We start from the raw sequence: 22,812 nt of genomic DNA, 5'->3' as shown, positions 1-22,812 counted from the left end.
GCTGAAATGAGCTAAAGCACGTTTGTGTATTGGTGGCTTTACGTTTGCTGAGAATCGCAGTTCTCGATTTTCGGTTTCACCCCTTCTTTTTAGCTTTTGTCACTTATTGGCCTTTCTTACCTCCAAATGGCCATGACTGCTTCCTTCCATGACCCCCCGGCCCACTTTCTTGACTCATTCAAAATGTTTTCATGCTCGACGGCCCCAGTTCTCCCCTGTCTTTTTTTCTGGATTCGCCTCTGTGAGATGTGTCCTGTCTATAACAGCACACTCCCCAGCAGGTGCAGCTGCCCTCCACGGTTCTGTCCAGCCCCGACGTTCCGGAAGATTCCAGAGTTCGGGCACTGGGAATTCAAACACCGTCCCTGCTGTAACTTACAAAGTCTATATTTTCAGGTAATGGAGACGGAGAGATGCCTAGGAAATACCATTTGAGAATGTTTTATCTTCAAGCCTAACTGTTGGGCTGCTACTTTGTTCTTAACCATGCCGTAATGTTATTCATTACGTGTTCTCATTTAGTCTTCTCAGCAATATTCTATTTAGTAGATATTATTATGACTATGTTCATTTTATAGAATCTGAAAAAGATTTTAGGAAGGGTAAAAACTTCTTCAGTGGTACACCCTTCTTCAGTGGTAGATGATTTGGGTTTCGACCAAGTCATCTTACTCTAAACCCAAGTTTGCTTTCCAGTGCATCACATTGCCTACGTATGTATTTAGGCGTGAGTCCAGACACGATCGGTTTTAAGTGTAATGATCGATAATGACCAACATCACACGTTTCATCCCCATATTTGCTGTTTTATTGCCTAAAGAAAAACCATATCTCTGCAACCACAGATTGGATCTCCAGTCCTGGCTAGCTGTCAGTCACAAGAGAACTAAGCTAGATCCTAGGCATTTGATAGAATCCATCTTACTCGCTTGTAAGCTAAGTGTCTGCGACTCAACCCATAGTCTAATGTCAGTGATCCATATTGTGTTTCTGTATGAAAGGCATTACCTTTCTGTTTCACTGAGCCTATCACACAAAACTCTATGTTTTTAACTGAGGTAACATTGCTTGATAACGTTATTATAAGGTGTACATCGTCGTTTGATGTTCGTGTACCCTGTCACCACCAAAAGTCTTGTTTCCATACGTCACCATATATTTGACCCTTTACCAGAAACTCTTGATAATTTAAAACGAATGGTGGTATTTTGAAACCCCTCGTCTGTGTGCATTAATTTAGCAAAGGAAACTTAGAGAATTGGGTGCCCTCATTGATCGGAATGGGGAAGACTTCAGTCATTTATTGGACCCTGAGATATAAATGATCTCCTTACCCAGTGAGTTGAAAACTTACCCTAGAGACAGGAAACAGGAATTTGTGGTGATTCTACAAAAGGAGGCTGAGGGCTTTAAACCGGGGGACTCGGGTGATGCCGGTGAGCCCTTGAGGTAGATCACCTGTCACCAAGGTGCATTCTCTCCCCCTCTGCCTTCTTGCCCATCGCTTTCCTGCTCCTCCTCCTGTGAAAGAGAAGTTACGGGGGCGGAAACATGAGTTTCCTTTCATGAGGCTTCTCTCCTCTCTAGTCACTCTTTTTTAACTGTTACTAAATCTACTCGTATACCAACTTAGAACATGTGTCCGTTTCCCAGCCTTTAGTTCAGATAAAACCCCAAGAAAAGGGACTGTCATTGGCGCATACCGCATCGTCTTCATGTCACGCTAATGGCAGCCTGTGTATTTCTAAGTAATAGCAGCCACTTCCTGACTGCCTCTTCTAATGGCTGACAGCTAATGTTTATTTGGTGCTTACTGTTTACCAAAAACTTTCCCAGCGTTTTCGACCCTCTGCTTATAATATCACGTGTGATGACAATAATGATAATAGCTAATACTTAACGCAGATTTTACTCAGTGCCAGGACTGTTCTAAGTGCTTTGCATAAATTAACTGCTTTAATCCTCTCAAAAATTCTGTGAATTAGGGCCTACTTTTATCTTTATTTTATATTCAAGAAAACTAAGGTTTAGAGGGTAAGGAACTTGATCAAAATCACTCCGTAGGTGGTAGAATCCAACTAGTCTTGGACCTCAGAATCTATCCTTAACCACTTCACTAGATTACCTCATAATTTGTGAAATTACTTATCGTGATATTCTTTCCATTTTACAAATGAAGAAACGGACTCTGAGAGGCTAAGTAATTTAACCAGGATTCCAGCGTTCATTCCTGCCAGGCTAGCAAACAGCAGAGTCTCACTCTAAACCTTGTGTGCATTACACGACACACATGTTCTGTGTTACCTTCTAGTTGAAGTTATTTAAAATATATGCTCAATTAACTTGCTCATTTCTGTTTTCTTACCAAGAGGAGAATATGCTTCCTTGGCAACTACATGTTGTCTTGGTCCACCACTCGGCTTTTGCAAATGTTGGAGGTAATTTTCAACATAGACGTGTTTAACAGGAAGAGTAGGCGGGAAGAAGGACTTAGCCTACGGCTGCAGATCCAGATCCGGCCTGCTCAGAGAAACCGGATGTTAGTGATCAAGGGTGTTAATGGGCCATCAGAAGGTGAGCCCTGACCCACAGCATTTTGAGGTACTTTAAAGTTGTCACTAACTAGGCCAGTGTGAGAGACAGAAATTGAAAGGTACAAGGGACTACAGGAATAAGATTTTTGAGTAAATTTGAGAATGTAATGAAAAAAATGAAACTAGCTGATTTGACAGAGTAGTAAAAATATGGACGATGTCATATCACCACCTTTTTCATTCCCTGGGCCATTATTCCTACTCTTTATGTCAGGTTGCCTTCCCTGAGGGATCGAGAATTTAGTATCTCTTAGAAGGAAGATACAGAAGTTACTTTGGATGTAGAAAATGGGAGATGTTTCAGAGAGGCGAAGTGGAGGCAGAAATAGAGTAATATTAATAGGAAACATGTATGAATGAATTAAAGATGTTAGAAGCAGAAATGGAGACCTGTTGAAGGTCTTAACAGCCACTGCGACTATAATTTGGTGTGTTTTTATAGGGTTTGGGGAGCGTTTTGTGCACGATTAGATTAAGTGGTGGAGGGCTCAGTGTGATGTACTTCCCTTCTCACTGACTACAGAAACGAGTTTCATTTATTAAAGACGTACTTATACTCATCGAAGTCCCAAGACTATTTTAAGTGACAGCTACAAAGATCCTGAGCCACATTCTCCCTGTCCCTGAAGTTGGTAAGGCCTCTGCTCCTCCCACATCCCTGACGCCACGTGGCAGGTCCCTAACTCCTGTGTTCACTGGTCAGCTAATAAGCACTATTGACTGCAGACACTCAGTTTAATGCGATTGCACAGCGTGTCCTGATCATCGCATTTCTGACGTGGCCATTGTTCTAACCATTGAGTCATACCTGAAAGGAGGAGGCGTTAGTCGGCCATGCCGACTACCATCTGTCATTGAACAGTGCGTGGAGCACGTGTGTGCCCTGCACCAGAGCATGCTCCTGGCCGACCCCCTTGAGAGGTATGGGGATTAGCGTAAACAAAATCTTTTATTTCCTGATTCCCCACCTCTGCCATCACCCCCTCACAGACTTCATCCAGCATCAGCCTCTTGGCCCCAGAATCTAATCATGCCATCTTATAAATCTGCTGTGGCTAAGAATTATAAATAAAATGCCTTCAATGCCCCTCCAAAGCATGGTCTCAAAACTCTCTGCAACAATTAGTCCAGCCCTCGTCGGATAGCGTGCGCCACGGCTGTGGTTGGCTTCTTGCTGTGCGATCTTGGGAAGATGGTATATTTACCCAGGGCTTCACCTTGGCCTTCGCCACAGAAGACTAGTCTAACAGAAGCTGGGCCGCAGACGTGGAGAGGGTTGGCAGCCAGCAGGGGCGAAGCCGTGTCAGGACAATGTGTGCCCCATCTTCTCGGGTTGGCTTTCAGCGGGCTGCACCACGGGAGTCCTTCTATGGGCTGTGCATGCTGTGACCAGTAACTGGTGCCGTCGACCCGGGTCCCTCTTGGCTAGCGGAGGCCTGTCGGGAGACATTAGGCTCACGCTGGTGGACATCCTTAGTCAGTGGCTCCCTGAAGGAGGACGAGGCAGGCAGCCAGCTTCTGCCGAACAGGTGGCCGTTAGACCTTCGAACTGGTCGGGGGGCTGGGAGGGAGAGAACCCCTCCAAAATGACCAGGGTTGCTGGTTTTCACGCTGTACCTGTACTCCTCTTTCTGATAAATGATCGTTTCGACACTAATCCAAAAGCATCTCTGGCAGCATCTGGAGTCCTTCCTTGGCAGTCTGGATTTGGGCCCAAGCGAGGAATGGGAACCCCACTGGGGTGCAAGCGAAAGAGGAAGCGTGTTCTTAGCCATGCATCAGTGGAGGCCCCTACTGAGAGAGGGGATTATCGCGAGGCAGCAGGCAGCCCCGCACCCCAGCCTGCTGGGTTCATGCTTTGTGTGCCACAGGATGTGGAGCGAAGGGAATGGGAGGCCAAAGTCGTGGCTCCAAGTTGTCTTAGACAATGGCTCATTCAGGCAGATCGGGAATGCCTCTTAAGAGATTTGTTAGGTACGTGTCCCCTCAGCAAGATGGCCACCACAGATGGTGGGCTCACATAGTCCCTTTGAAATAAATATTTAGCATCCGTATTATTTTGTACTTCCGCAGCCAGCTTCTCTTTAAAAGATGCCAGTCCGTGTCCCGCTGAATAAGGCACACGGATTCTTAAACTTCCACCGTTTGGTTTCCAACACACCTTGTGGTTTTAAAATTAAATTCTGGCAAAAGATTTTTTCTACCTAATTTTAGTCTTATATTTTGTGATGTTGTTTTAAGCGATACAGAAAAAATGACTCAGCCAACATGGATGGGGATCTATTCAGTATCACTAAATTCATATATTTAATAAGCAGCAGTAGCATTCGTAGCATTAATTATCTTGACGTGTCATAAGTTAGTTGCGAAGATCATGTTTTCTTCTGCTTCGGACGTGAATGAAAGAGCTCAGTGTCTCTAGTTCCAAATGGTTTACATCCAAGTCATTAAATGGTCCGTTAGTTCCCCCCCGACACCTCTCCTTCCCTCCCTCCCCCACCTTCCACTCAATGGGACTCCCTCACAGGAAGCCCTGCGTTGACCCGAAGGCCACTTGACGCCAGAGACAAAAATGTGGAAATTGCTTTCTTACTCATAATAAGTGAGTTCACACTCAGCTCCAAAATTCCTTTTCCTAAGGAGCATTAGTTCTGTCATTATATCATATACTGTTTCTGGTGACAGGTTTTCTTTTGTCAAATTACAACCAGTTAAAAATCTCGAGTGACAAGTCATTGCAATAGATTGAAACGATACGTTACAATTCACAACCATTACAGTGGTTTTTTTTTTTTTTAATTTTATGGTATCAATTTTGTATTATTGGATGGGAATTTTCGAGAATAAATTGGTTCAGGAAAGTACATCATCCGATGGCAGAATACTTTGCTGTTGATTTCCACAGCACTGTTCATTTTCTGCTTCGAGCCTGCTTACAGAAGTGCTTTGAGAAGTTATAACAGCTTAAACATTTATAGAAGTCCTAAGGGTATTAACTTACTGTAATTTTCTGAAGATTCATTATCCAAAATCATAATTCATTATAACAACTCTTATGAAAACCTATAGAACCAGCCTTTCTCTTATTTTCTTATTTGCACAGAATGAGCGATTCATTGTTCTTTTTAATTTGTTTCATGTGGTGCTTTTGAGTACATTTCATAGAGGGCTCTTATTGAATTTCTGTGACTGTCATTATATACCCATACAACCTTTAGGAACTAATATTCTGTGTTTCCCAGTTCTGTGATCTACTTCAAATTTAAGGATTGACATAATTAGTTTCTTCAGAGTTATAACCAAAAATGTTAGAGACAACACTGTAGATACTCAAGACCAAGGATTAGGATTGGAAATAGAAAGTAATTGAAAAATTATCATGGCACATGCTTTTATTCTTTATTAAATTACGTTTACAACTCGAAATCTTATTGCTGTTTGTATGTTTATTCCCTCGTCTGGTTTTCTTATCTCGTCTGGCTTCTTTTTAAAAAAACAGATATAAGGTCGTTTAAGCTACCTGCATGTGCAAAGACAATATTTGTCATTTGGTTAGTTTGAAAGTAAGAAAAGTATTGGGTCATTGAAGCAATATGTACACACCCAAATGCTCTTTTCTGGAAATTAAAAGAAAATTTACGGTAAAATAGAGATAATAAAACAAACATTAAAACTGTTTTTTAGGAGCATGCCTTCTCAAGTTTATAATAATGGTAATTTCTTGCTTTTCTAACAACTTCTTTTATTTCCAGAGCTAGAGAGATGAATGACTAGCGACTGGTTAAACTGGGTAATTTTTCTAGCTTCTAAAGCAATAACTATTTAAAAGTAGAAAGAATTTGGGTTGTTATCATGAAATATTTGAAGCCGTATGCCTTCGACAAATGTCATTTCTGACTGTGATTAGAGTGTGTCGACTGAGTATGTATGTGAAGATTTCAGAGTTAATACAGATTTTAAGGTTTTGTGTGTTTCTTTGTGCCATGTGAAAGTCTTCACGGAGAGCACCTTCTTACCTTTCTGTTATTTTTTATGTAACAAACCTCTTGAAAACATATTAGCTTCTGGCATCCACCGTGAGAAAAGGATGACGGGATGGAGTAGGGAGGGACGCGGCGTTTGTCGGGGGACACACGCCGGGCCCCGCGTCGGGTGTCGTCGCCCAGTCTGCCCCAGAGCCCACGAGGTCGGCATCACTGTGGTTCCTCTTTCGCAGACGGGAAACCAAGAGTCGGAGACTCGCAGTGATGCCTGGTTAGTGAGAGACCCAGAATGCAGACGCACGTCTCTTTGGGACCAAAGCCTGTGCTTTTTCTCTGTTGCTAAGTTTATCAGGACAGAGTTCTAAGTACTTCTGGAAATGTAAAGAGAAATAGACATTTCTCCTGCCTTCAGGCAACACGTGTTTGAAATAGTGAAGGAAATGGTGGAGGAGAATGAATTTTCCATATTCACAGGGAAAATCAATCCTCGAACCAGACCTATTCTGTCATCCGAGAAATGGCAGGAACAGACTGGCAACAGGGGCCTCTGAGTGTTCTAGGGAGGAGAGCTCTTCCTACTGGATCTACAAGAAGAACACCTTCCAGAAATATTATTTAAGCATTAAAGCCACATCTTTTTAAATAACAAAATGGTACCGGGGGTCACCTTGGGTGAGTGGAATTTGGGGTACGTGATTTTTACAGAAAAAAAAAAATTCTATGTAAAAAGCAATCTTCATATGGGTTGTTTTCCTTTCCTTAAAAAATTTTGAAGGAAACAGAATCAGCCAGAATGTACATTTTCACTTTACGCTTTTTTCGTCGTTTAACAAACATTTATTGAGCATTAGGCGTAGGAGGTAAAAGACAGCGTCATCTGTGCCCTCAGGGAGGTGGTAGTCTAGTAGAGAAATACAAGCATATTAAAAAGATTTAAGAGCGGGCAGAAGGCACAGCCCGGGCTGACAGGCAAAAAAAACTGGGTTGCAGTGTGCGGGTCTCTGATTACGTGAAACACATAACCAAAGGCATAACTATGTATTCAGCTTCACTGTATCCTTCAAAGAAGGATGAACAGTACAAATGGACTTAGTCTCTTATTTCTTAGATTTTTGCTTGTTTTTCGCTGTGATCAGGTTATCTTCATGGAGTCTGAAAGAAAAGGTTAGGACTATATGAATTAAAGTCAGTTTTTACGTCTCCTGCGTTCCTGTGCCAACTCCTATCTTTCATTAATATGAGTACTGTGCTGTAGTTTCTTTTGGCTCTCATAAAAATAATTTTTGGTAAAGTGATAGTTTTAGAAAATGTCAAAAACCCCTAAATATCATGTTAGAATTTTTTCTATAGAAAACTTTCAGGCACTTGTACTTTATGGTGAATACTTTGGTAGCTATTTCCTCACTGGACAAATTACTTCCCACCCCCCAATTATGTATGTCTGTGGCATAATTACATTCCCAATGTTTGAAGACATTTTCATATCATCTGCGTGTTCTCTGAATGATAAGGTGCCTTGGAAAATGTGAGACAGTCTTTTAAAAGAAATGCAGTAATCATACATTGATTTTAAATGACCCTGTCACACACGAAAACAAATCAGATTGTTGCTCTTAATGAGCTTTTCAATTTACTATTCAGTAGATCAGATAAGTGGATTTAAGAGGTAATGATCCTGTTTAGTACTCAAGCCTGACTGTCAGATCCTAGTAGCGGAGAGAAATCCCTAGGGACAAAAGCGTTGACACAGTTCTGGATGGGATAATGGGAATCAAAGCTAATGGATGATAAAAGGAGCGGCGCAAGTCACAAGGATAATTGTGGATTAAAGCACAGCCATGTGTCAATGTTGACTGTTTCTTCTAGTATCTCATTGGGTCAAATCTGATGCTTTGAGAAACTGTTTTGACAGCAGAGCACAACAGACCCACCTGCCTAGCTTGTTCCCTTTCTCGAGGGCCAGGAACACAACAGAAAACTTCCTCGTAAGACCTATCCGTTTTAAAAAAAGATATTTTTTAACGTTCGACTGTCCTAAATGTTTAAGATCACATTTCAGTTATTATATCTTTATCATTCACTGTGATTTGGCTAAAATCAAAATCAGAGTAATTCTAAGCTTTGCCATAAAAAAAAAAAAAAAACAGCATTTATAAAAGTCTCAAAAATGTAAAATTTGATTTTACAAAGATACGATACAGGATAGTGGGGGGGGATGGACTTCCAAACAGTTACAGTGAAAAGTGCCATGATAGAGAAATGGACCAGACGCTGTGGAAACGCAAAGGCGAGTTCCACTCACTGGGCCTGGGAAGGCAGGGAGGGCTTCGGACAGACGACCCTGCAGTGGGAATCGGGGAAGAGGAGGACGAGGCCGATTCAGGCCGAATAAACAGCGCGTGAACTCAGAGATGCGAAACTGCACGAGAAGCCTGTCGTCCGACAGCGTCTCCTCGGCTTCAGGAGAAGATGAGAAGCAGCCTGGGGTCAAGCTGTGAAGGGCCTTGGATGCCATCAATCATGTCGATATCAGATTCTCCAAGGGACCCAGTTCCCAGGGGCGCCCACCCACGAGAGACGTTTTGGATCACGGCGAGATGGGGGAACTTGCCTTCCCGCATAGCGTTCTTCTTTGAGCCTTCTGTGTGCTTGAAGGTTTCTAATCACCGGGGCTTGGTGGTAACTAACTTTCCTAGGCTCTCGCTCCCCCTCTCCTCCCCAGACATCTATCTCACAGACACAGTGACGGCTGCAGTCTTACAGAGATGAAGAAGGCCCTCTCCCATGAGCAGTCGCAGACACAGCCATCGAAATGCTTTTCTGTAGGGCTCAGAAGTTGGCGTAAGAAGCAACAGGAAGTCCAGTCTCAGTCTTCCTTCCTCTCTCTCCCCCGGCCTCCCCCCTGCACCCTCCGCTCCTTCTTTCCCTTTCTCGTCCTCTCGGCCTGCTCCCCCCCTTCCCGGCTTGCTCTGTCTGATTGACTCTGCCAGCCTGACCAGCTTTTGGCCAGAGGACTTAGGTCAAAATCTTGGAACACAAATCTCTGGTTTAAAAAGTATTTAAATCCGAATATGAGACCTTTGCCATGACCAGCTTTCCTCCCCCGCATAAATAACCATCTAGCTCTGTGATTTCTTTCTCACCTTCGTGATCCGTGGCAGTATATCAAGCCGTCGTTTTCTTATGAAAAACAAAAGGCGGAAGGAGGGAAGGGGAGGTTGCCATACCGCAGGAAGGAGGCAGATCAGGAGAAAGTGAGAAAACTCAATCACAGGGGATCAAGCCACAGAAGAGAAACCCCAGGCAGCTGGTGTCTGGCAGGGACAACCTGGAATCACACCAGAGCACCAGGGAGTACGGAGGCGTCAACCCGCCTCTCAGCTCTGCCAGGCTGGTAGGGAGCGTCCCATTGGCTGCCAGTGGCATTTGCCCATTCGAAGTGGGATGCGTGTTTATAAGCTCAAGTGGCTTGGGTTGGGACTGACATGTCGCACCCCAAACTCTGCAACCAACACTCCCTAAGTGGAAGCGTGGTGGACGCGGAGCCCTGTGTCCCCAGCAGCCAACAACTCCTGAGCCTGGAGGTTCAGCTCCAGCATGGAAAGTAAGACCTATCTCTATATTTGGGGGAGATTAACTGAGAGAGATTTGAGGAGAATTTTTATAAATTCTTTAACTTTCTTTTATTTTTGAAATCCTTTTCGTAAATAACCGCCTAAGTAATCCTGGTTTTTTATGGTGATTTACTGAATTCTGGAGCGGATGGACATTTTTTAGTCTTGGAACCTTTTGTTGAAGGACTCCACTTCCCGGCCCTTCATGTGCATACTCCCGTCTCTGAGAAAACGGAAGTTTATCACTGAGAAAATAAATTTTTATGTAGTGTGTTAGGAGTAAAACGAGTATGTGAGTGTAGGCGGAATCTATTTCAAAATAAGAGAGGTGCTTCCTGGAAGAAAAAGAGTGTAAATGTGTAAAATTCTAAACGTTTTAATTTGTTCCCCTCACCCCTGCCTGCTTTACCATGTATGTAGCAATGCATTAAATCTTTTGTTCAATTCGATAGTCTCTTGAAAATGTATGTCAATGATAAAGCTTTTAACAGTGAAACGTTTTCATGCAGGTATACGCTCGTATGTCAGAAGTTTTAGGAATAACAGATGACAACCATGTTCTAGAAACGTTCATGACGAAAATGTGAGTCCTGCTTCGGTCCTTTGATTTTTTGTTATTGTTGTTTTTGTTGGTTTGAATCCAATAGATCCCTTTACTGTGTTTAAATCTCTTTGTAAATATTACTTTTTAGTAAAAACTTTAAAGTTATGGTTTAGTTCTTAAAATGGTGGCATGCTTCTTAATTGAAAGTTCATTTCTCATATTTAAAATTTACCATCCAGAAGACATTGTTATTTGTCAGGATATCCATTCAACTGCAGTATGTCACATCAAAACACGGTTTTCAAAAGTTTACAGACTGACTCTTCAGGTCAATTGGACAGCATTTTTGTTAATTAAAAAGAAAGCACCCAATTTCAAAGACCAACTGAAGAGATGGTTGCAAATTGGAATCATTGAGAGAGTTTCGATTGCCTTAAGACAGGGCGGTCATGGATTCCAGCAGGAACCTGTGGCTATCAGAGACATTCGTGGAAACTGAGTTATCCTTATAATATTAGCAGAAATGACTAGTTTCCAGCCATAGACTTCACCTCGTACACTCAGCCCGAATGCGGATGCCTTCACTTGGCATCCCACCGTATCTGTGCAGTAGGTGGACGGCACTGTCTTGGTTACAGAGAACGAAGCTAGATAAACAGCCATGATTCTAAGAAGACAGTTTCGGGGCCACGAGTTGGGCAGTTGGTTTCCTGGCGGGTAACTGTGAGCCTCTGTTTGACTTCCCATGTCCTGTTACTCTCTAATATTTTAGTTTTAGATGCATATTTCATATGTCTCTCGTGAAAGATTTTACTTACAATACTAAATTTATAGAATTACACACTATTCAGAAAGCAGTGTTCATTGTCCATGGATTGTGTGTAATGTTGAATGTGCTATAAAAAGGACAGAATAGAAAGTGTTCTACTGTGTCTTGTGGTTTGGGGCATCTCACTTCTGGGAAAGTGTGTATATCTATCTCCATGTTCTCCCCAAACAAGAAAATAACTTACTTACAATTATAAACTTCTTTTTTATTTTTAGTGTCACCAACCTTAAATACTGGGGAAGATGTGAGCCTGTCATTTCAAGGACCCTTCAGTTCCTAAATGACCTTTCTGTCGGATATCCTTTTTACTATAAATCTACTAATATACGTAAAGAACCTGACAAGTGAATTCTATTGGCCAGGTATTTTCTTGTTTACAATTTTTGCAAGTTTTTTTTTTTTTTTTAATAAAAGCCTTATCTGTAAATGCATATTTTTGAAAGATTTATATTGGCTACATACTGTACTATAAAGCATTTTTTCTAGTCACGGTGAATTTATATGGATATATAGAGTCCTAACTAATTAAAGCTATATTTATGTCACCCAGGTTAATAAATAGTTACATAAGAAAGTATGCAACTACATGTGTTCGTCCACGACTTTTCATAATTTTTAGAACATCGTCGTTTTAAAAGAAAGCATTTAACTAATCTTAAGAAAGTCATGATGTTTTAAAAGTAACGACTTTACAAAAACTGAATCTCTAAGAGTGAATACATCTTCAGTATTCTTAACTGAGAAGAATATTGTTTTCATTAGTTAAGAGGCACAAAGGAGTAATAAAAAGAAAAGTTTACGTTTTTTGAATACTTCTTTGATTATCAGTCCCACCAAGTAAATATCTTATTTACTCTAAAGTAAGATTTTCCATTACATTAAATATTTAGTTTTCTCTCATTAGCAGATTTTTTAAATCTAAGACCCGAATCATCCTCTCCTATTAGGTTACAATTAATAATACTGTCACATTTCTACCAATGAGAGAGAAGCATATAGATTGTCTTTTATACATTAGCTATCAGCTGTATAGGAGTTGCGAAAAATAAATGTTGCTTTAGTTAACCACTAAGATTAGCTGATATTTTAGTATGAAGACAACATTCTGAAAATGGGTAGTGTTGGATAGAAATCTTTAATCTTCACTTCAGGAATATGTTTGTATTAGTTAACTTTAAAATTGTGTTCCTTGGCAAACCATAAAAGATTTCCAAAGTATTAGACACCCACTTTTGTGCTGGAATTTAATATGCAACTTTTTATTGGAAAATAATCGTCCTTGTCTGGCAAAATCCACCATGCAATATTTCTGTTAGTAGGTATAATGCAATAAAGACAGGGAGGGCTATTTATCACTACAAATTTTGAGGATTTCAGGATTCTTTTTATTATTTTAATATATTTCTTTGATATTAAATCAGAAAAATGATAAATTACACCTGTCCGGGCTGTTTTTCCTTTTTACTGGAAAGTGATGTACAACCCAATTCCAGTGGTCATTTCGGCTTTTTAAGTTATGTATTTTTTCTTATTAAAAAAAAAAAACCTCAAACTGTATTTTTTTAATAATAATGCTGAAATACTCTTCATTTCTAACATATGAAGTGGTTTATAAGTACTTCCTAGTATTGCAAACTCTGGCCTTTTCACAATGAATTACTCTGAGAGCATATTATCTGGAAAGATGCCTATGTTATTTTATAGCATATATCTATTGTTTAGATTTCCTCTTTTTTTATGTCAAAATTGAGATCTGATACAAAATTAAGTTGATTTGTATTTTTAGTAATTTCCATAATGCTTAATTTATTTCTCTGCTATTTAAGCTCTTTTTCCCATCACTTTAGATTTTGTAGATATTCTTTAATCCTAAAGTGATGACCTTTCGTTTTACAAGCTGTTTATTGCTTTTGAGCCTTTCTCAAAGTTAATAAAAAAATGATGTTTTCAGAAAACTTATTAGATAAAAGTTGAAAAGCTCTAACATTTTAAACTAAGAGATACGAATGGTTTCAACCTGGGTACATTGATTTATATTTTTTAACAATTATTTCAGGTTTGCATATTTAGAAATATATATTAGCTCAATTTGATTTCAGTGCTCAGTTATTTGAATTATAAATCATTATGTCCCTTCTAGCTGATCAGTCATGAAATATCTTTGAATTCATTTGCATAATGGAATATGTGAGTGGTGTATCTGTTTCAGTGCAGTCGCTGGTTACCTAATGCATGTTTTGTTTCCAATCGATTTCTTTATTATGTGTTTTTAAATCTCAATTTTAAATCTTTACATTATTTTTGTGTTAGAAATAAGATGGCATTCTTCAGCAATAGAAACAGTTATGCAGGATAGAAATCATCACCAGTTGACCCCACTAATGTAAATCTGTTTATATATTGATATTTGTAACATATGTATTTAAAAATATTAGTAACATAAATTTAAACGTGTCATCTTACCATAAAGTTTTTAAATGTTACTTATGACTTTATAATGCATGTCTTTATACTTGTTGGTTCTTTTTTTTTCTATTATTATCGTACTCAATGTTTATGGTTCTCAAAGCCAGTCTTTGAACTTTCCTGCTCTTGTTTCTGGCTTGTTTGGAAATTTAACTCATAAAACGTCCTCATTTTTAGAAAATGCTACAAAAGCCTCCTGTTTACTTATCCTAAGGCACTGGTCTCAAACTTTAGTTCTGCTCATCAGAATTAGTAGTGTGCTTGTTAACATGGAGATTGCTAGACCCCACCTCCAGAGTTTATGTTTTAGGAGGTGTTAGACTGAGGCCTGAGAATTTGCATTTTCAGCAAGTCTCAAGTGACACTGCTGGCTCAGGGACCATACTATGGGAACTTGTGTCATAAGATGATTAGAAAATAGAACAGGATGTCTTAAACAGAAAAGTCAGGGCCTTCTCCCACAGGCATTTCCCCATAGGACTTGGTCTTCGCCAGGAAAAGGCAGACTTGTCCCTAAGTAATAATGTACTACGTGAGGAGGCTGCCCTTAGGTGCAGCCCTGGATTTTTACTGGAGAGAGCCTGTCCCATTTCATTCCCAAGGTTTCTGCTCACCAAATTAGAAGTTTTCCAAAGTGTTAGGACTACTGTAATTTTAAAATTTAGTGGCCTTTCAGAGAGAAAGTTTATGTTTTTCCATCAAATTCATTACACGGGGCATATAAGAAACATTTAGCAAATACATCTGAGTATCTTTGTAATATACTCTCTAAATTTCCAAGCCTCGTTTCAGGAATTCCAGCTTCCAGAAGCTTTTTCTGACAGGTACAGACTTGAGTGGGCTGTGGCCTTGGGCAGCCTCCCCAGCCAGGTTTGAAATGTTTTCCAGTCAGAAATTCTGGTTTCCAGCTAACTGGGAAAGGGATGAGATTCTTCCAGTGAGTCAAACAAGGAAGCAACTGGTGAGAATAAGGGTCATACAAAGCCACTGAAATAAACTTGCTTATGTTAAATGCTAAGGGGGAGGAAAGGGTTACATTTCATTTAAAATTCTGTTTTTTTAATTCGTCTTATTTTATTTTTCTTCCTGAAAAATAATTGATCAATATTTCTACTGAAATTCCTTACTTTACTCAAATTTATAGCAGAACATGCCTCACTTTGGGTTTCAGATAGAATTAATAATGAGAAATTTCATTTTCTCTTAGGCCCTCTGTTGGTAGTTGCCCTTATTACATCATCCTCAAAGGTGTAAGAAAACCCCAAAATATCTTTAGCTTTTTAAAACAGACCCCATAAAAGAGTTCTACATTAATTCACGGAATTATCCAAACTCATTTTTGCTCTGTTGTTACTGTCGGCATCAGCAATTCTTAGGATTAATAACCTCTCCACATTATTGGAAGACCACGTAACGTAATTCACGGGGCCCAGTGCACAATGAAAGTGTGGCATGCCTTGTTCCTCAATGACTAAGAATTTCAACACGTCCACAGCAGAGCACCACGCCGAGGGCAGGGCCCTGTGCGAGTGGACAGTTCACACGCCCATGACAGTGGCCCAGGTTAGGAAATAATGCCTTCCCTTTGGCTTCAGACTCTCTAAGACTTTGAGACTATCTCCTTCGTTCCTGTGTACCAGGATTTGGTGAATATAATTCCTGTCCACATGCACCGTAAATCTATCCGTTCGTTTATTTCTGTTGTTTTCGTTTTTGCAAGTCAGAGAGGCTTATTTTCTGTCCAAGCTACTCGATCACCATGAGGGTTTTATTTTTTAACCCCAAAACTCTTCCGGTTCTGTTTATCTTTTTGTCCTTGCTTAAGGGCAGTAACTAGAACTGCATCCCGATTTAGATTCAACAGGGAATAAGAATAAAATAGTGATTTTTAAATTTAATTCCATACTCAGTGATTGGCTTCATCTTACTTAACTCTTCAATTCAGCAAGTATTAATTAAGCACTTGCTCAGTTCAGGGCAGAAGGACAAATGAGACATAGATCCCACCTCCACAGGTTCCTAAATTCTAACAGAATTGGTCCTAATTCCAGACTTCCTTTCCTGTATTTCTCCTACGAGCTCAAAAAAGTCCATTGTCTTATTAACAGAGTTTCCTCTTTTTTGAAATTTAACTCAAATAAGTTACATATTAATTTTCCGAGCGTCTACACATTAAACATAATGTGAGTGTGTGGCTTTCTGACATGGTGGCTTTGAGAGAGTCCTTTACTTAAGGGCATTTAGACATAGCTCATATGCAAACCACGAAACATACGAGAAATGTGCAAACCGGGCGTCCTCACCCTGGCACTCATCTTCCCATGACAGAGATGGGGTCCTGAGTGAGCTGGGTGTCAGGAAAGAGGAGAGGATAAGAAATGAAATGAGGGTGAAGGATGGAAGTCAGATCGGGTCTGTCTGTTACGGGAAATAGTCAGCGATAAACGCTAGTGATTCTGCCTTCGTGGAATAGTGGGAAAGTACTTTGCTTTGTTTCAGTGAATATCACCATCTCCAGATGGCTTTGAGAATGTTAAATAAAACTAGTTCCAGCATACATCCCGCAGGCGTACTTCTATTAACATCTCTCATCAGAAGAAGTGTTGATCTATTTTTTTTTTTGTTTTCTGTCTCTATCACCCATGGAAAAGTCATCCCATTATTTATCTGCTCTGTGTGTTTTTATACTAGAATCAAGTGTGAGAATCTTTTCCACTCCTCTTCTGTAGCCCCCTTGTTCAGACTTTCACTCCGTTCTTTAAATTCTTGCTTCACAAGATTACCTTCCTCCAGTATTGTTTTAATCTGATCACTTCTCTTCCCCAAAGCCCGGAATTACGTCTACCTGCTTCTCAGGTCAAAGTTAAAAGATTGATTTGAACTTGAGTCCTTTAACAGTACCTGATTTATCGAGTTCCCATAACTAGTTTCCTGGTCCACCACTCAGCCACAGCGTGTACTTTGTACTTTTCCTTGAGCCAAGGAAATTTCTTTTACCTTCCCTTGACACCCTTCCTTATCTCTCACTGAAACATATGCTGTTCTCATTTGATCCATTGTAACTCAGGTCTCTTAAATGTTGGGGTCTTGCCAAGGACTTAGGAAAGCCATCCCAGGGCAGTTATAATCCTTAGTCATTGTATTAACCGAAAGGACATGAACAAGTCATTTAATTTCTCTGAGGCTCAGTTTTGTCATCTGTAGAAAGGAATAGTATCCACCTGTTCGGATTTTGTGAGGATTAAATAAAATAATAAATATATAACAATATGTCTATGTTATTAACAAAAAGACACCTGGTACTGCTGACCCTGTCGCATAGTAGGTGCTCACTAAATATTTTCTTCATTTCTAAACTCCACATAGTGGGCATTTGAACATACTGTTCTCCTCTTGTTGCATGACTAACCTTTAACTCCTATTCCTTGTAAGTAATTATTGGCATCCCTCAAGATGCTTCATTTGGTTATATCTATTTGGATTTTTTCGTCTAGTAGGGATCATTAGCATAATCCTATTTTTGAAATAACTAAATAGTTCAGTAATTATACTTTGTAGCTATCATCTCTCTACGGTAATTTCCAACATGTAATTTTCTTATCTGTGAACTTTCTTCTACCATCAAGGTCTAATTCTATCTGCAAAAATGTGTTTGTAAACATGTATGGCTTTTAAAAATTGCCCGGATCAGTACCATCATCCGCCCCCTTGTACTTAGTGAATATCATATATCTATTACACTGATTTTCAAATAGAAGTTTCTTCACATTTTAACACTTCTGTAAATAAGATATTATCATTGGTGGTATTTTTAAACACTTTTTCCTAGTAGCACATAAAATAATGTTTTTTATAGTTAGTGGTGGTGTAGGTTTGATAAAATATCGTAGATACTTAGTAAAGACTTAACACCCTGAGTCGAAGTCACACTTGGTGCTACTATACCCATCAGCTACTCAATTAATTAAAGGATGGGGTAGGCTGTAACTTCAGGAACCAGTTCACTCCAAATCTAGTTCTCCTCCTCCCTAGGGGATGCAGGTTTTCAGAATTTTCCACCACCTGTAAGATACACCATTTTTTCCCCCTTTTCTTGCTTTTCTCCTGTTGTTAACACTGGCTATCAATAAGCCCACCCTCACCTTCCTGGGTATTTTCATAACCACATGGATACAGAAAGGAATTTTCTGGGAAATGGTGTTACATGAGTGAGTAGATGTCAGGCAGGACTAAGTTAGCTGGATGTGATGAATTGGTTCCCTCCTAAAAGAACAGTTTCCCTGTCCCTCTGGGACCAGTTCTGGTTTCAGTGGTCTCTCGAGAAGCTAGCGATCTCCGCAGCATTACTGCCCAGTCTAAAATCAAGTAGATGCGATGTGACCCAGCGATGAGAGCTTATACTTTACAGTCAGGCAGACTTGGGTTTGAATCTTGGTCCTACCATTTCGCTGTCCATGTGCGACCTTCCCCGAACTCGCTCACTCACGGCTCCGCACAGCTACTGCTCTCACTGCTGCTGCCGTTAACCCCTAGTCCACGTGGACTGTTACGAGCCATCCTGAATGATACCCGGCTGAAAATGCTCCCGCCCAACTAAAATGGTGCGACTTCTGAGAACCCTCGTCTCTTAGACAAGATAAGATGAAAGAATACAGATCATAAGATGATGTAGCCATTTGTCCTTTATTCAAACATTACAGACCCTCTTAAGGACCATAACTAGCTTTGAATTGAACCTGGATAAGGGAATGTCAATATTCAGATGCACTTTAATTTTTTTCCTTATTGAAAAAAAAAAGAAGTAAAAATGTATTCTTAATCCTTGTTTTCTTTAGAATGTAATTAAAAGGCAGTGAGGCTGGCCGTGGTAGAGTGCCCAGATGCGGTTGTACAGAAAATGTGTCTATGGCAGATGAGATTCTTCCCGTGAATGTTCTGTTTATTGCTACCATAAATATTCTAGTGTCAAAACATGACTCGCTGTTTATTAGCAGCACTGACGGCAAGGTTCCTATTAATGGCAGTATTCTTATTACTCGTAGACCCTGTCACTTCTAACTTTGAAATTCTAAGACAATTGTATTTGGTAATTACTTAAGATATTTCTTAGTTTATTGATCCCGACCCTGTTTAACTGAGTGAAGTTTGAGTGGCAGTTCTTCTGCTCAGTGATTTGCACTGGGAAAAATCGTCAAATCTGCATCTTTGCAGGAAGAGCAAGACCTGGTGGTACCTATCGGCCTCTCTCTTGTTGCCCAGCAGCCTGTCACAAACACACGGTTCATTGAGCACCCACTGAGAACACCCACTGAAAGCACTCCCTGAGCGCAGTGCCCAAGGAAGTGTGTAGATACGGACCCGGCCTCCAGAAAGCTTACAGTCTCATGGTGGCGGGCCAGGTAGACACGTTTGATTTGCAGCTGGAATGGCTACTTCAAAGTCAGAGGAACCTGAATCTCAATCATATGAATTGTTTATCTTATGGAAAGTTTCACTTAAGTTTTTTGAGTTTGTTTCCTCATCTGAAAAATGGAAGCAATACTGCCTATCTCATAGGATTGTTAGAACTGACTTTGCAATTAGTAAACATTCTGTAAGCATCAGTCCTCTGCATCTTCGTGTCTTCCTCCCTGATTTCTAACTGGCAGAGACATTTTCATCATCTGAGCCTCACGACGGTTCTGTAAGGTAGGTAGCTGGAGCACAGGGCTCGTCCTTCCCTGTTGGAGAGGGAAACCAGGGCTCAGCATGGCTGAGTGTAGTGCTCAGATTCAGTCAGCTGTTCGAGTGGTGTACGGAACCCAAACGCTTGGTTTTCTGACTTGGGTTCCAGTGTGTCTTCTGCTCTTTACGTGCGCACCTGAGTGACCAGAGTTCAGAACTAGACTTCTCAGTGCCCACCGTACGGAGGCAATACACAGAGTTCTGTACTTGGGGACGATGTGAAGGAAAGAGCCAGTATTTTCATTGGAAACGTGACCGGCGCCATGTAAGGCTATGATCGCCTGCAAGAGAGGTATGAGCGAGTGTGCAGGGACGACCAAGAGAGGCCCCGGCTGCAGCAGAGAACACACGACGGGGGTAAAGAAAAAGAAAGGGGTGTTTAGAAACCCAACAGATGTTCTTAGCGCGCGCATCAGCCCTTCTTTGATGACAGCATTAACCAGAAGTTATTCAGGCCACACGAGCATGTTTATGACTCCTCAACGTTATTCTCATTCTGAGGCGAAGTGCCCAGGTCAGAACGCGATGCAGTGGAAAGTGGAATCGGACCCCACTCCGGGGCTCCGCACCGTCAATCCACACCCTGTCATCTGGGGCGAGCGACTTAATTCAACGAGTGTTCGTTTTCTTACCTACGAATTAGAAATAATAAACACTATTTAACAGTGTAATTGTCGAGATTAGGTGAGTTAACAAATACGTCTTGCACCTAGTAGGGAGGTGAGAAATACTAGGTCCTCTGTTAGGTCCTCACAGCCTGTACTCCAAAACTGTGACGTGCAGTCTGCCACGTCCTCATTGTATTCTGATCTTCATCTGAAGCAGAATTTTCCTAGATTTCTACTAACTGAGCTCCTCGTCTCTCAGAATTGAAAATTTTTCTTTTTTGATAACCTATTATGGATCTTTTATAATTATTTTATTATACAATAATATTAAGTGGAAAGAAGTTCTCACGTTATACCCCAAATGTAAAAAAGGTCAGTTTTAATTTTCCGCTATGAAGGATTTAATAGTAAAGAAGTTTTTATCTTAATTATAAGATTCATTCTTTCCTTCCATAACTAGAATATGTATAAGCTAGGAAAAGTAATTGCACTGGTTAATAATGGATTATCGTTCTTAACAGCGTGAAGGACTTTTCTATAGGAATACTCTTTAGAAATAATATTTGTTCTTCATAAATAGAAATTAATGCTATTATAGTTCATTGTTATTTTGTGATTTATTACCTACTGATGAGAGCTCTATTTCCCCAGATTCCTTAACTTCTATTACCTATATTCTTTTAAAAAAGCTCGTGAAGATAGACGCCGTGAAATTTATGCTAAAAAATCACACGGTAAGTCTCATTTGCTTTGATGAATGACCAGAATTTTCGGGGTCGTTTAGGTAAAGCGTTGGTAACTGTGGATGCTCTTTTGCTTTTGTCAGAGTGAACACTTCCCCTTCCTGGGCATCAGTGACAGGTACAGTCTCAGCGACTTCAGGTGCCGAACAACCTTCTACACAGCCCTCACTCGCCTGCTCATGGTAGATCTAGGTAAGGTTCATAATTTAAGCTTGCTTAATCTGGGATAGACAACACATTTGTGTGGATAAAGAAATGAAATTCTAGTGAGTACCACATTTAATTGATTGGAATTTGCCAACTCCAACGGTTTTCTACAACTTTCTAAGATTTGAGTATTCAGTCGTTAGCATCAGGGCCAAAAGACAAATCTTTACTTTAGGTGGTATTTTTCACTTCAGATAGCACTTGCACTAATTCTTTACCTCAAAATTTATTTTCTGGGTATCTTTCAATACATTAATTTTACTGCCATGAATCCAGAAACAAGCTTAAAGACAGGAAAGCTTTATACAGAAAGATCTTCTTTGTGATGATGTTTAATATAGAGAAAAAATAGGAACAAATAGACGTCTAGCATAGGGAATTATAAAATTAGTCACACCCACTTGATGGAATAGTGTGTGGTCATTAAAATTATGATTTAAAAATAATGCATGATATGAAATTTCCTGGTATAATAGTAGAAAAGGCAAGGGGCAATATATCAAAAAAAGACTCAGATGAAATTCTTCAAAAATGTTAAATGTTATGTTTGGAAAGTGGGCTATAGGTAACCTTTCCTCATTTCTAATTGTTTGAATTTTTCTTTAATACTTATGCAGTGGGAAAAATAACTTGAATTTAACTTTTTTATTGAAAAGCTGAGGTTGGCCAGAAATCTCCACAGGTAGACAGTCCCTTAGATAGGCACTTACACCTCTCTGTGGTGACCACATTACTCTGGGTTCCCGTTTTTCTTTATGTTTGAATATCGCAGGTTTAATTAATCAGTTTATAGACACATGAGAGTTTAGTCAATGACGATATCATCCTTAGAGAATATAATGCTGATGATACCTTTTTCTTCCTCTCTCTTGCGATGTATTGATTGATCCATCAACTTGAATATGAATTTTTAAAATGTGATCCTTCAAAAGGAAAGAGGATAAATAATTTTATTTTGCACATAAAAGGCATTCAACTTTATAATGGAGAGGTGACCAAACCCCTCTCTGCTCCACTCCTGTATTATTTTCGTACATTTCAACAGAAAAAAAGATTAGCATGAAGACAAACAGCCAAAAGTTGAGAGAAATGCAACTAGAATGATTAAAGAGCCTAGCAGGATTGATTTCGAAGGAAAGATTAAAAGAAGCATGTATGTATAACTTGGCTAAGTGACAACTAGGGCTTGAGGCAAAGAGAACTGTCTATAAATATTTGAAGAGTGTAAACCAGGCATGCAAAACCCAATCATCTGCTACCTTAGGCAAGTGGGAGATCCGAGCGACAGCTTTGCATACTGCACACTGGCCTACATTACGTCTTGGCTGCTGCCTTGGAGAGATGAAGAGTAGCCCAGGTTCTTTGTCATTGTCCTGAAATAATCATTAAAGAGCACACTGTGCTGAGCTCGGAGGCCACTGCAGAGACCTGGCCATACTGTCCCCTGCCCTCAGAGAGCTTGCCCTCCTCCTTCCCTGTAGTCCGAGCATTAAAGAAGGC

General features: G+C 40.1%; 1 protein-coding gene across 3 annotated transcripts in view; it reads left to right on the top strand.

Moving 5' to 3' along the window:
* Positions 1-22,812, top strand: part of RANBP17 (RAN binding protein 17) — a 254,560-nt gene that overhangs the window by 156,155 nt on the left and 75,593 nt on the right. For all 3 annotated transcript variants that reach the window (XM_016145083.2, XM_016145082.2, XM_036225086.1), the window contains 4 exons: positions 10,701-10,774; positions 11,780-11,860; positions 21,033-21,096; positions 21,189-21,297. In XM_016145083.2, coding sequence (XP_016000569.2) covers positions 10,701-10,774; positions 11,780-11,860; positions 21,033-21,096; positions 21,189-21,297 — 328 coding nt within the window. The remainder of the gene's footprint in view (positions 1-10,700; positions 10,775-11,779; positions 11,861-21,032; positions 21,097-21,188; positions 21,298-22,812) is intronic.

The sequence above is a fragment of the Rousettus aegyptiacus genome, unplaced genomic scaffold, assembly GCF_014176215.1.
Source record: "Rousettus aegyptiacus isolate mRouAeg1 unplaced genomic scaffold, mRouAeg1.p scaffold_m13_p_7, whole genome shotgun sequence".
NCBI classification, from domain to species: domain Eukaryota; kingdom Metazoa; phylum Chordata; class Mammalia; order Chiroptera; family Pteropodidae; genus Rousettus; species Rousettus aegyptiacus.
The sequence above is the reverse complement of the archived record's forward strand: the minus strand, read 5'-3'. Positions and strand labels throughout refer to the sequence as shown.